Here is a 15,450-nt window from a genome sequence, read left to right as displayed (position 1 = left end):
CGCCCTCAGTAAACTTTCTCTGTCCTTTGTCTCCCGTCTCTTTGGTCCATCCTCCGTGGTGTGATGAGGAGCTCGGATCACTCTGTCATTTGCGGGGCAGACAGCAGACAGATGAAAGCAGATCAATGGGAAATAAAACAGACAATAAAAGTCAGATTTGTTCTTTGATTCGTTCAGCTGTGGGATCAGAGGACAGGAAGGAGGAGGAGATCATTTACGGCCCTCTCTCCTCCATCTGCCTGAGTCAGACCTTACGTTTCATAGTTTCATATCTCTGATGCTTCACCTACATTTCATTAGTGTCTTTTTTAGTGTCAATTTTTCCATCTCTGAACCTCCTCTCACTTCACAATCGTATGTTTTGTTGCATGAATATCTTTAAATGACAGCGATGTTTTTGTCATGCAGACAGACGGACAGATCTCTGTGTTCCATCTCTTTTTTCCTAACAAACTCTTCTGTCCTAAAAAATAAACTACAATAAAAACAGATATGTGTTGTGTTTCGGCCCCATTTGCCATATTTTGTCCCTCTTTTTTTGCACTTGTGTTCGGTTTTTGTATTTCTGTCTTTTTCCATCTCTTAATCTCTTCGTATTCTTATCCGTCTCTTCCATATTTCAGTTCACTTCATCTCCTCATTTTTCTGTCTCCATGTGTCTTTTTATTGGTAAATCCCAAACTCTCATTATTTGTATTTCTATGTCTGTCTTGTCTTTGTTTCACTTTCATCTGTCTATCTCTCCTATCTTTCTCTGAATCTCCCCCTCTGATCCCCTCCTCGACGGCCTGCGTCCCCTCCCACTCCGACCACATCCATATGTTAATAATAAAGTCTCCTCCGGCTGCACCACATCTATGAGGAAATCCTCTGGCAGGTCATCTATGTCTGTCTGATAAAGAACAGTTCACATGCTCCATCCTCGCTCCTCTCTTCCTCCCTCTGTGATTGTTTTTACACGACTTTCATACTACGGCTTATGTCGGGTCCAAAAATCTGGCCTGATCCTACTGGAACCGATTGATTGTGTGTTGTCTCGCCCGCAACCGCTGCGGCATTTAATGAGCCCGAACCTGATTAAAATCTGGGGAAGATAAATACAATGAAACTTGACCTGATCGAGCCCGAGGGAGCCGAGAGAAATCAGAGCCAGACTCAGCTCGAACCCGTCCGCTGTTCAGGGTGGGGCTGATTCGGTTTGGGCCGACGACCAAAACTCTATCACAGAACACTGATATTACAAAGTTTAACACAACTAAATCTGAAACCGTTTAACTTTAAACAGACTTTTTAATGACCTCATGCTACCTGGAATTGAACGGACGAACCGTTTAAATCCCAAATAATGAAATAAGGCTTTAAACGCCGGCTGATTTCTGTTTGCTCATCACAAAAAGTCGTGTAGCTGAGAAAGAGATTCAAAGAATAACTGCTTTGTATGCCAGACAAGTCCAGTGTCTCTGACAGTCTCCATCCATGTCAGTGAAAACATGGATGCTTCACACACAGAAGATCTATACAATCAGCACAGTTTCAAGATTAGAGTCACCAATTCAGTATCTGACCAAACGTCTCCCCTTCTGTTCCTACAAGAGAGAAGCTTTACTGTCACTGAACGTATTGTAAGGTGCCTAAATCGATCAAGAGCAGCTGTATGATGATGAATAACCGCCAAAGTGTTTTTTCAGAACAGTATGATGTCCAACATGGTCTAATCTCAAGTCGTCCCATATCGCCACTTTGTCAGTGACCTTTTACATCTACATGCGACACAGTAGGTGTCCTCCTGCACCTGCTGTTGATGTTCTAGGACGCCACATCCAGCACCAGGACGTCAACAAAAGCATGTGGTTAGGTTTGGAAAAGATCATCATGGTCTGGCTCTACATTCGTAGCTCCTTCATAGCTCCTTATATTATGTTGTTAACTGCAGTCTTTCAACTTGACGCCGTCCAGCGGCATATCATACCTCTGTGTCAGGTGCAGTGTGGCTGCAATATGAACTGACACTGTCCATCTGTGTATCATGCTGCCATGACAGGTGCTGTCCTGCTGACAGCGGCGTATCATAACACTGCAAAAGTTTCAGTCGAGCCACTTTACGAACTGACACCGCTCGCCAAAGGTTGCTTTTGGTGTCAGTATTTGCCGACTTTGGAATAAGAACGGGTTGTGATGTCACAGTGAGCTGACCTTTGACCTTTTGGATATATAATCTAATGACTTCATCATTTTATCCTGTTGGACTTTTGTACAAATTTTTGTCATAATTAGCATATAGATTCATGTTTTGTGAGGTCACAGTGACCTTTGACCTTCATTGATGAGTTGAAGTGGACATTTGTGTCATGCTTGATGATCCCCTCAAGGCGTTCTCCAGATACCACGTTCACGAGAATGGGGTGTGTCCGTACAAGCTATAAACATAATGTCTCTGGCCGTGGCCATCGCCACCACAGAGGTGCAAAATGTGAATCAGGTCAAAAAACAATAAAATTATCATATTGGGAGATTGTTCTTCTGACCTCAGAGGGGTCAAAAAAGCAGAGAAACACTGATTTACATGTAAAAAATCTGACTTGTAGACTTCTTAAAGAAACATGTATTTGAGACTGTCGTCACCTGAAGAACTCCAGCAAACACCTTCTGAGGCTCCGAGGGTCTCACACAGGGGGGAAAAGACTAAATCCACCCCCATCACACAAACACACACACACTCACACACACACACACACACAGAACACTGAGTGTCCGTCAGCTGAATGAAAGACAACCATTCAGTGATAAGACAGACAGTCACATAAACAGAGTGTCTGAGGGAAAACAAACCAGACCACCGTCAACCCTCTGTGCTCCATTCAGCCTCCAGAGGGGTCTCAGTCTGTGTGTGTGTGAGACAGAGAGAGAGAGAAAGCACTGATGGGTGTAAATGTGTGTGTACCTGGGCTGAAACATCTCCTGAGGGAAGTCAGAACGTGATTGAGAGAGAGAGAGGGAGGAAGTTTCTCGGCTCCCGTCAGTCCTTTAATCTGATACACAAACACACACACGGCACCTAAGAGCCTGCCATTCACACCACACACACACACTCTATCTACATGAACACATACTTGGTAATGCATCACCAGTCCACTGCTACACAAATAGACTGGTCATCAGCGCAGGGTCACACACTTTAGAGTTTAAATATTTCGGTAAAAATGTCAAAATGACTCTTGAGTGTCTGTTCCAAAACCAAAATGAAATAAAAATATCTTAACTTTTTAACCACCTTTAACAACATTAAAACTACATCAAACCATCAGATTACAAACTCACACTGCTCCTGCAGGGTAATCCAAGTCTCATTAATCAGTGGAGAACCATTCTGCAGCCAGTGTCAAAGTTCTGGATCTATTTGAGTCTATTAGTTTCTCTTACTGCATGTTGGGGTCAGGTCAGGTTATTATTCGGGTCTATTCAGACTGATCTCAGATCAGAGGTCTCATTTATAAACACTGCGTACACACAAAATGAGGCCTGAAAGAGGCGTACGCCACTTACCACGCAAAAGTGCAGATCTATAAAAAACAAACTTGACGGGAGAAAGTGTGCACCTGTACGGAAACTCTGACTCATGCAATGTGAACATTTTGTAGACAGGGGAAACAGATAGAGTGACACAGATGGTGAGGCAGTGAAATGAAGCCAGAGTGTAGAGATTAAATGAGTGAGGAGTCATTAAACATATAATAATGTCTCTCACACATTTCATGTCGTCTCATATCACACGTTACTTATAGATTTGCTTCACCAGAATCATCCAATCTAGCAGCATTATTAGCAACTTAACACCTTTCAGTTGTAACAATTATGAGCTCACTCACATCTCACCTCAGATTCTGCTCATTACTTCATCAGTGCTGTCTCACCATCACACTCCCTGCAGAGTGCAGACGAGAGGGATGCAGCTGACACATTAAATAGCTTTCAATAATTAGAAAACAGAGCATCAACAGTTTCCAATAATATCTTCCAATACTGTAAATACGTATTATGAATACGCATGATTTAAGTTCTCAGACAGTTTTGTGTGTAAAATCGCTGCAGTAAATACGACTGTGCAGACACAGAGTGCACTGGAGACACTGCAGTGCTGCCACACACTTTTACGTCTCCAGTCGACTTACGTTCATCTTCACCAGCTGCACATATGGATTTTGTGACTTAGTAAAGTCTGGAAATAAAGTCAGCACAGCTCTCACATGATTATCAAACTCCATATCCTCATTTTGTGTCCTCATCATAATGCAGGCCAGGGCCACCATAACAAACTTAGATAAATAAATAATTAAATGAATTGTGTTCACAGATCAAACTTTCATCTTCAGATGGCGCACTGTCAGGCGTACGCACGGTTTTACAAATCAGAATATTTTTTGGTGCACGCCATTTTCTGCTTTATAAATGAGAGCCCTGATCTGTTTTGCTGAAAATGTATTTTTGCATGTCAGGTTTGAGTCGGTCGTCCATGAGTCTGTTTTGGATTTGGTCCAAATGTTTGGACCCATAAAAACCTCTAGTGCACATGCAAACACGAGAAAAAAAACATGCAGCCATAATCTGCTGAAACGCACTCACACTCTACACAAACACACTGTGCAGTATATGAACACACAGTCTACATGTATGCACACACACACACGCACGCACATGCCATCTGAAATATGATTACACACATTAATAAACACACAGTCATGAATGTGAAAACACACAAATGGCCGAATGAAACACGAGCACACATACATATATATACATAGTTGAAACACACACTTCCTCATGCACTCTTAGATACACACACACAGACACGAGGAGTCAGAGGCCTGGCTGTTAATGGCGGTGGTCCTGCGCTCCACAGTGGGATCTGTGTTTAGCCATGTTTAGAGCTCCATTTGGGGCCAGATAAATCAAGCTGCTGTCCACCAGAAGCCTCCATTAGGGGCCCTGCGAGGCCCCTGGACGGTCTGTCAGTCACCCCGTCAGTCAGCGCGCCGCCCTCTTCCAGCGTTTGAACTCATAATTACAGGGAGGCTCAGCTTGGCTCGGCCCGGCCCGGCCCGGCTCCTGAGCTCCCCGCTGCCACCTCCCAGACGTCAGCTCTTGCTAGTCCAGCGCTAATGCTAATACTAACAAACGACGGACATTTCACATCCAGAGGAAACAGCGCCGGAGAAAATATTTATGGGAAGGGAAAAGTCTCCCTCCCTTTGTTGTGCCCCCTTTGGCCCCTCGTCATCCATTTCCACAAACTCTTTTTAGGGCTTTTTATTTCTTTGATTGACAGTCGTGGGTTTCCCCTCCAGTTTGAGAGGTTGGCGAGTTAGTTAGCCAAGGAGCACCAGCGCCAGGTCAACCTCTGGCTGCCACAGATTAATCAAACACCAGTTAGAGGGGAGAGTGTAAAACACAGGGGCTGCGATGACTGATGGCTTTTTAAGGAGTGATGGGGGAGGGAGGTGGAGGAGAAACACACCTCGACCAGGACAGGAGACAGAAATACTGACAGAGCAGAGCTGCAGTTTATCAGCAATGACCAAACAAACTGGAGAATTCAGGCCGTAGCTGGTTTGTCTTCTCCACCAGCCGCTCTGACACATAACAAACAATCATTCACAAGTCTCACTCTGTTCTGAAACTCATCAATCACATCGAGCTGGTCCTACGGTTCAAACATCGGGTGTATTTTGGAATCCAGCCACTGAGGTCGGCAGATGAAAAAGTTTCCTGAGCTTACACGTACACACACAGAAAAACTCAGCCGTGGCTCGCTAGCTCTCAGGAATTCATGAATAAAATATAGGCTCATAAAGGCAGCATGAACAATGGAAATATTATCCTCCGCTGCATAAATGCACAGCCGACCGCAGAGTATTCTCACAGGGAGCTCGTTCCTCTTATCTCTGACGGCTCGTCGGCCATGGCCGGCCGCTGCATGTGGAGACACACACCGCTAACGAGGGGGAAATCCCCCCCGTCACCTAAGATTGATGCAGAAAATTTACCCAGCAGACATTCCTCCGCGCCGAAATGAAAGAGGTGCCTGGTTCACCAGCATTCCTGATTGGCCACACATTCCTTTCTCATTCTAACAACAGTGTGATTGCTGGCACCGAGCCCCCGCTTCACGAGGTAAACACCCACAAAAAACTTTACTTTGTGAAGACTCTGAGGTTTCACCTGGTGAAGGTTTCTGACCAGGAACTCAGTTAAGTGCCTGAAACTGAGCAGAAAAAAAGATTGTAGTGGGACAAGTGAGGGACCAACATCCTTCCTTCCTTCATCAAGACCGCTGGAGTGCCTCTGAGCAAGGTGTTAAATGAACAACTATTAAAATGGGAAGCTAAAAGGTTCACTTATTTGGAAATAAATAACTGTTAGACGGTTTATTTACCACCTCTGTGTCAGGAGAAAGTGAACAAATAAGTAAGAAACAAAAAAATAGAGATCAGAAAGGGTTGAACTGAAAGAAAATGCACTTAAAATGAGATCAAATATGATGAAAAACAAAAAGGTTGGAAAGAAAGAAATCCTTCTAAGAAAACCACAAACTGACTGAAAGTAAAATCCACACAGACAGATGAAACTAGAAAAAAAGTCTCAGTAAATCATCAAATTAAAAGCACATTTGATTTTTATCTCCCTCCCGTCAGCCTTCTATTAAAACAGAGTCTGTGAAGTGTCCTCATGAAACCGGTCCTGTTACAAACGGCGAACTGCTGAGCTGGCCCCGGCCTCAGCTGCATGACTCCTAATACTGACATGAATTATTAATTTGACGCATTCATCACTCTTCCGACCAGCCGTCGATAGCCTCCATTATGGCGGGTGTGTATACATTACAGAGTGTATAGTGTGTCAGAAACTTCCCGCATACGAGCTGCGGGATGGCGGGAAGAGAGGAAGACAGAGGGAGAGGGAGACGGAGAGAGAGAAGGGGTGATGGACAGGAGTGACAGCAAGAAGCATTAGCTCGACGAGGCAGAGTCGTGATATCAGAGCTGGATGTCAGAGTGAAGACACAGCAACATTTTGACACGTAATTCAAACTGCACATCACGAGTTGAGAAACACAAAGTTTGAAGAGGTTACTCAAAGTTTTACGGTGATGTTTACTAATGATAAAACAGTGAGTTTTGCTTAAACACATCAGACATGAGCATTATCATTCTTTGTCCATCAGAGTATGTTACTCTGTGCATTCACCTGCTGCAGCCACTCTCAGGCCTCCACATCTCCACTGCCCTCTGGCAGACTTATATGAGGTAAGCCCTGCCCGCTGTTAAATGACAATTGACCAAAACTGGCAAATGACAACCCCACTGTGTTTCATTACGCTCACCCACAAATTCCACCAGATGAGTGTTGGTTGCGTCTGCGTTCCGGCGCGGCAGCGGAGCCGATCCGTTTCAATTCTAGTCAATGTGTGTGCTTCCACTGGCACTCCGGAGCCCTCCGCAACAGATACGCAGGACTTCTATTTTTGCCGGACGCCGGAGCACAACGTAACAATTCAGCACAGAGCAGATCGTGCGGGGCAGGAAGTCGTGCACAGAAACAAAATAAAACATCCGGTTAATTTTCAAAATAAAATACACAGTGTTCACGGCGGATCATATTTCCCTGCACTACACCTTGAAAACATCATAATGGGTGGAGGCAGGCCTGAAGTCAACAGGTCAGAGGTTTCCAGACGTTATTTCACCCCGTTGACACCATGGACGAGGAGATGTTAATCATGGAGGTGCACCCAGATGTCTTCCTACTACTCCTCTGGTTTTGTGGTTCTGTTTATAGAAACTACATCTTGTTATATCGCGTGATTATGCGTGAATTCGCGAGATCTCGTGGGTCCTGCACCGCTCTGCACAGCAAACGCAGTCGGTGGGTGTTGACGGACGGCGGAGAACGCAGCAGATAACCAGCGCTGCCGTTCCGCAACGGACATGCATCCAGTGGAATTCCGGCATCAGGCCACACTGGCTGCATGAGCAGAACTTCTGCTGCTCACACGCATGCAGCATTCACACGGACGGCGTAGCTGCTGCAGAGCATCCAGCTGCTCTAACTAACCAGGTCGAGTACCTGACAGGTAACCAACAAAAAGCTATGTACCAGGTAAAAATATGTATACATATAAATTCACAGTATGGGTAAAAATGACCTCCATGGGGGTTAGGGTGAGAACAAAAATCCATTTTTTAATTTTCAGAACAAAAGAAATTAAAGAGATGTGCAGTACATGTGTAATATTCTGACAGTTCCTTTTATTTTGAAAGTCAGTGACACCAGTGTAACCTTTGACCCCGTGGTCACATTGGTCACCGATGTGGAGGACTCCAGCCATGAAACTTTGCAGCCCGAGGATGAGGTGGCAGCCTACATGGAGTTCGGATCCTTTGGAGGTTTGATGGTGGTGGAAGGAGCATGCTAACATGTTTCCTAACCTGGCAGTGATTGAATGTTTTCACCATCCAGTCAAAGAGACGTCCAATTCAAGAACGGAGAACCAGCTTCATGTGAGGGACTGGAGCCTGGGGGGGTTTGATCATGGGTGCAGGTCGGGTACGCTTTGACTCAGACATTATGACGGGCAAAAGATCACTTTTAGTGCATCAAAATTTGTGATTTCAAACATAATTTTAAAACACTGCTTACTGTATTTGTAGAGATCCATAATTAAATAAACAGATGAATTTATTTGCATACAATGAGGCTGGTCCAGGTCCCTTTACTGAGCTTTTCAACTAGGAAGAGCCAGTCAGACTGTAACCATCTGCAGTCGCTCGTGCTAATCCATGAGGGATATATGTATATGGGATAGGATCATGATGTGCAGATATTATCGTACATCCCTGGTTCATAACATGTGGTGTTTTGCTGTGGGCGGGGCTCTTACACACACAGGAGCTCAGAGGAGTAGAGGAGAGTTGACGAAGACTGCACTCCTTGTTGCTGCACATGAAAGCTTTCGTGTGACAGCTGACGTAAAACAAAGAATCCAATCAAGCTCTTTATAGCCAGTCCCGAGCAGTTTTAAAAAAAATGAAGTGATTGGCCCTGGTCTTTGAGATCGGATCGGGACATTCCAAGTTTTATCTGATGGTTTCATGTGACTCAACACTATGCGCTTTAGTGTAAATGTTATTTTTTTGTCTAAACTCTGCGTTGCTGCTATTCTTGTCGTCCTTGTAACAGACCTCACTGGGACAAACCTGTTGAAATAAAGGCTAAATAAAAAACATATCCTTCAACGTGGATCTCAACACGTTATTACTACAACAGTGCAGCAGGCCTAAAAAAACATCACAGATTAAGTATGATTGCAGTAAGTGCTGCTGATTAAACAGTTAAGGCGGCAGACATTAAACAGAGTGAGGATATTAACATGTGACAGCTCGCAGCCAACCTGAGGTCAACGCTGTTTATTTGGCTTTAATGGCATTAAGAACTTCAACACGCTCATTAATTTCCTCTCCTTGAACTCACTGAAAGTTACTGAGCGTCAGAGTAAAGTATTGTTAGAGCAGCGTGCTGAACAGAGAGAGTGTCTCTGATCACAGAGAGCCAAACGCTGACGCACCGACAACTTTAACAGCTAATGAAGAGATGATGTCACACCGCCACGCTATGGTAACGAGAAGCTAATGGATGGTGCAGCCGATGACCGCCAAGTCAGCCTCTAGAGTAAACAGCAGGGGCAAGGAACCATCACTTTACCTCTCACACACACACACCCACACACACCCACACACACACACACACACACACACACACACACAACCACTGAGACACCAAACGCAGCTCCACCCTCCCATACGTCAAACTTAAGACAAAAGCTGAACGGCTGCTTTGTTTCAAAATCAGCTTCACACTAACCTCAACTACATCACATACACACAGATACACACACAAATACACACACACAGATACATAAGCACACACACATATAGTCTTTGTGACAAAGAGAAAGAGGGATGGAGAGCGAGCGTCTAAACATCGACATGCAGGTACAAGTGTGTCTCTAACAGGTTGTATCTGTTTAAACTAACGTGACATTGTGTGTGTGTGTGTGTGTGTGTGTGTGTGTGTGTGTGTGTGTGTGTGTGTCCAACTGGGTGTGAGCTCACAGCTAATCACCTTAAAAGAGGAAGTCCATAAATCAGCAGAACACAACTCTCACACTGTAAATCTACACCAACACGTCATCGCTGTGTGTGTGTGTGTGTGTGTGTACGCACATGTGTGTTTTTGTAAGTTAATGAAAGACAGCATAAGAGAGTGAGACTTACTCTCTGAGGTAAAATTTACCACCAACAGTCAAACGAATTAAAATATGAATATATATTTTCTGCTGTTGGTCCAGATCCAGGTCGCAGCGTCAGCAGACTGAGTGAGGCTGTCTACACCTTCAGTTTCTCCACCCCAGTGATGTCCTCAAGCGTCCCCTGGGGGGGCCCTGATTTTTGATGATTATACCATGCAAAACTACTTCTGTATTTGTTGTTGTTTAAATGGTTTACTCATAGGACCTATTATTTGAAAGCTACGCTCCTCGCGGTGCCAATCATGCTGACCGTTATAAGATACAACCACCACAGCAGGCTCAGTAACTGCTTCTGTCAAACAACAAACAGTTATAACTCACCTATGAAGCATCAACATAATCCACAGCTCCATATTATCCAGACTGAATCACAGCTTACACAGCCCCCATTTCCTTTCTCACACACTGGCTACGGTTAAGCCCAGCATACACTGTACGATTTTTAAAATCTTGTTGTTAATACCAGCTCACACTGTACGAGTGAATCGTCTGCAATGTGCGGCCAAAGCTCACGATTTATGTGCTCACACTGTACGTTCCGATCATCAAGCACACTGTACGGGTGAAAATGGCTCGTCGGCCCCTGTTGACTATCCTGCCCGTTGACAGTTAAAGATACATTTGAAAGCTCCGATTTGTTCCGGAAGTGCCGATGTTGCCAACGAAGCAGGACAAGCAGTTTGCTTTGATGATTTGCGCTATACTGTGTGCTGAAACATCCAAAAAGAAGAGGTGTCAGCGCATATGGACTCGCAGATGGCTTGAGAGACGTGGACAGTATGAGTATGGTTTGTCCATTTTACAGCGAGAATTGGAGGTAAGCCGGCTACAGCCGGGTGCACCCTGTGTGTGTGTGTGTGTGTGTGTGTGTGTGTTGTACCTCTCAACCAACCTGGCCTCCATATTTACAGTCCACCGACGCATCGCCATGGTGATCTATGTCTTTGCGCAGGTGCAGTGAGGGATAAATGCACAGACGTTGGTGAATCGGCTCGTGGCTCTGCTTCAACTGTGCGAATGTCTGTGCTGGCCGACCAAAATTTCTGACGTCAGAAATTCATCCGACCGCGGTTCTGGAACAGATGATCGGCCCTCGACCCCCCCCCCCTTACACACAGTGTATGCTGGGCTTTACATGATGGCTTCTCATTCGGAATGAAATAACTGTGTATGACATCATTCTGAATTAAAGTCTTTCCAGGTAGTTTACATGGGAAATATTCATTCCGAACGAGGGTTTACACGGAGATAAGTTTAATCACCTTTATTCAGGTCTGCGCAAGGTTTGGGGCAGGGAAGGTTTCTGATTGGATAGGGGGCGGGGCGGATGTTACGCGTTTACGTTTACCGGAAGAAAACACTGTAGTCCTCGCTCCGGATAACAAGATGCTTGATGGCGCCGTTCTTAGTGCCTTTTTCGGGCGTGTTTTGCTGATATTCTTGTAGCAGCAGTACAACAACAACCTTGTTCTGCTAATGCTTCGTCTGTTGAGGAGGAGAAGGGAGGTAGAAGGTCGAAGAAGGGAGATAGAAGACCGTGCTGTGGAGAATGGAAACCGGTGAGTGCAACGAGTCTGACTGCTCTATCTCAGCCCGATGCTATGCAGCCCGTTGCTATGAGCAGAAAAGACCGGAATGAACTTAAAGAGGAATGAGTGTATACATGCACACAAATTCTTTCATTTGGACTGACAAACGGAATAAACCACCCCCTTTAATTAGATTTAATTTTCAATCGGAATGACCATTTTTCAATTGGAATGTCCGTTTACATGACCACTTTTAATCGGAATGGCCTTTCATTCCGATTAAAAGTGGAATTAAACTGTGCATGTAAACGTACTGACTGATAACAGTCCAGATGATCTAAATCCAGTCACATATCTCGTCCAAACACATGATTCCATTCACAGATATCCACCAACTGCTGCTGCATCCTTTCAAACCTTCACATTTCTCCACATATTATCCATCATGTCTCTGTCCTGCATGGAAACAACTGACCAGCCAGGATCTCAAAATAGAGGCCAGCTCCTGACCTTTTGATTGACACCTCACTTGAGACAATAGGAGCTTCCAGCGCTGTCGTTTTGGCCTCGATAGCCAACCACAGCCTGAGCTGAAGGAACACACCTCCTGTAGTTTAGAGGCATTTAAAGAGTCAGTGATTAGCCCATATCACCTGAGGATTATGGGTCTTGTAGTCAATGACACTTTAAAAGTCCACAGCAGCTTTTTTACAGTCACCTCCATCCACATCTCTCCTTTATCACCCATGTGAGCACCCAAGTCTCCAGCAGAACTCTGTGAGTGTGTATCTGTGTCTCACCTGACTGTAGGTGGCGTCCAGCAGCGTGTCCAGGTTCTGCAGAGGTGCCGGGGTTTTGTCTTTGAATCGAGTCAGCAGGCGGCGCTGGATGGCTCTGAACTGGACGGCCCGCTCTGACAGCAGATCCTGGTACTGCTGAGCACTGACACGCAGCTAACACACACACACACACACACACACACACACAGGGATACTTCTTATTTACTTGGAAATACTCTGTTATCTCTTTGTTAAGGTCAGCTGATGCATCAGCGTTGATGTATACCTGGAAGTGGTTGTCCACAGACAGGAAGTACTCCTGCAGCGGGAGCGGTCCACTGAAGCTTTTCTTGAAGTCTTTGACTCCCAGTTTGGAGAAATGCTGGTCGAATCTCTGAACCAGTTCCTTCACCACCAGCCACATGTCCTCAAAGTGGTCGCTCTGGATACGGTAACGCTCTGACAAACACAGACAGACGCACTTACGCAGGGACGGGGTAACATGACAATAATAACTGTGAATGGAAATTAAATCCGTTGATGTGACTTGAGAAGTAAAGAAAAAAGTAAAAGTCATGATCAGTATTAAAAGGCTGCAATAAAACATTTAAAAATATTAAAACATTGTTAAATGTTTCAATAGGCTGTACGAATGAAACAGAAGCAAAGTGTGTCTGTGGTTAGAGGAAATTCAAGCTAAAAAAGAACCTTTAAAATATCAGTTATTACAATTAAAAGTTCAACAGGTTTAGAGTCATAATAAAAAGTACCAAAGGTGTTAACAGGTGTAGTTAAGATATATCATGAGGTCTTAAGACTTGGTGAATGGTATCAAGAGATCTGTCGAGCTCAAAAGGAGTGAGTGAAAAAAAGTTTAAAGGACGTATCAAAAGGCATCATCATCGTCAGGTTATCGGATATTGAAAGGCACCAAAAGGTATCAAAAAGTGATGGATGACAGATCCACATTTGCCAGATGTTTCAGTAGTTACATGCTGGTTGTTATTAAGGCTCTGCAGAAGGTTCAAGACGTATAGAAAGACAGTCTTAGAATTTCAGGGGTATCTTACACTCACTGCAGAGCGGCTCAAAGAGCTGTGCAGCTGTGCATTTCTAGTTTCAGATCAATGCAGTACAGCTGGTGCCCATGTAGCTTGAGTAGTACTTGAGCCCATCTGTCATCATGGACGTGTTGGTCTTAAAATACGGTTTGGTCAGGTCAGGTGCATTTTTGGCATTTAGCAAGCGACTGATCCATTGACCAACAAAAACCTGGTCTAAAGTCAGAATGGTGCGGTACTATATGTTCCTGCTATTTAAAAAGGCGGCTTATTCACATAGTATGATACATCTACAGAGGCGTGTTCACAACACTCGTACACTCTGCTTGTTACAAACACAAGGAAGTGTGGATGGGTTTCAGATGTGTGAAATAATTCATCATTCTTGAGGAAAATATGCATGAACGTAGCAGAGCTGCAGAGCTGCTGTCTGACTCCACACAAAAAGAGACGCGGTGCACATGTTCTGATTATTTAAGAAGCTTAAAGTTCAGCTCTGTTTCCTCTGACAAGTTTACATCTGCAGTTTGTAGTTCTGATATTTGCTGCAGTGACATGACTGCTCTCACTGCCTCACTCTCAGTAGGAAATCGCTCGCTGCTCCAATTTACCGAATCCACCATGCAAAGAGTAGAGCACTAGGTGCAGGCACAGCTTTTGAAGGTAATCATCATTTAATTCATGATATGCCCAAAATACCACATGATTAATAAAGGGAGTAAGTGCAATCCCTCTCCCTCCTGTGCCTTACTTTGTGCCCAGATTATGCACTGTGTCACGAGCAAAGTGGAGGGGGAGGTTACTGATTATTCTAGTAGGGCTCTACGAGTCACAGAGAGAAATCAAAAGTAAAAAAATAGGCTTTCATGATTCATCACAAAGTATTGAAATGTGTCAAAGAGGCAACAAAACGTTGAGAGACACCATTTGGAAAATATTTGAAGCCCTGAAGCAGCTCTGTGTCAGGGACGGTGAATTCCCACATTTACATGTAAACCAGTTTCCACGGAGGTGAACCAGTGCTCAGTGTGTCGTGGTGTTTTCAGACTCACGGGAGGTCTTGGAGGCCTGCACGGTAACTTTGGCTCCTGACAGGAACTGGAAAGCCAAACTGTTCCCGTCCTTATCTTCTGATTTAGCTGAAAACTCTGCAGAGACAGAAAGACAGACAGCAGCGTGATGAGACAGATAGGACAGCCTATCATGATGCAAGACGCCAACAAAGGTGAACAAGATACAGTCACACTGTTCACCAAGACACACAATGTTAGCAGGCAGCAGCTTACACAAATCCCTCCGTGCACAAAAGCACAGAGGATGCTGAGTGTGTGTTTAGACGTCAGAGCTGCTGATTGTGGGCGATTGTACCAAAGATAACTGGGAAACACAACAGAGGTTCTCAGGGCTCAAACACACACACGCACACACACGCACACACACAGCATCACAAATAAATAAACAGGCATAAACACACTGGTATAAATACACAACCACACACACAGACACATAACAGCTGATGACTCATATGAATGTATACACATGTACAGCTACACATTTCTCTCATTCCCAAGCTTTCCGTTCCTGCTCACGTCATCTGGCGTCATGTCACGCCCTCCTGTGGATGCTTATTGGTCCTCAGCTCTCAGCTGACACTATCTGCAGGACCTGTCTGTCTCAGATCAACTGAACCAACATGTTTCATATTATATTGTTTCATC

General features: G+C 44.6%; 2 protein-coding genes across 3 annotated transcripts in view; one reads left to right on the top strand and one right to left on the bottom strand.

The window, feature by feature from the left end:
• The window catches only part of LOC125892608 (cathepsin S-like), an 853,108-nt gene that overhangs the window by 188,233 nt on the left and 649,425 nt on the right, over positions 1 to 15,450 (top strand). The window lies entirely within an intron of this gene.
• The window catches only part of bbs9 (Bardet-Biedl syndrome 9), a 244,923-nt gene that overhangs the window by 137,757 nt on the left and 91,716 nt on the right, over positions 1 to 15,450 (bottom strand). For both annotated transcript variants that reach the window (XM_049582619.1, XM_049582620.1), the window contains exons 16-18: positions 14,785 to 14,880; positions 12,958 to 13,130; positions 12,693 to 12,845 (exon numbers count right to left, since the gene is read on the bottom strand). In XM_049582619.1, the coding sequence (XP_049438576.1) occupies positions 12,693 to 12,845; positions 12,958 to 13,130; positions 14,785 to 14,880 (422 nt within the window). The remainder of the gene's footprint in view (positions 1 to 12,692; positions 12,846 to 12,957; positions 13,131 to 14,784; positions 14,881 to 15,450) is intronic.

This window comes from Epinephelus fuscoguttatus, linkage group LG8 (genome assembly GCF_011397635.1).
Source record: "Epinephelus fuscoguttatus linkage group LG8, E.fuscoguttatus.final_Chr_v1".
NCBI lineage: Eukaryota > Metazoa > Chordata > Actinopteri > Perciformes > Serranidae > Epinephelus > Epinephelus fuscoguttatus.
This window is presented reverse-complemented; position numbering and strand designations above follow the sequence as displayed.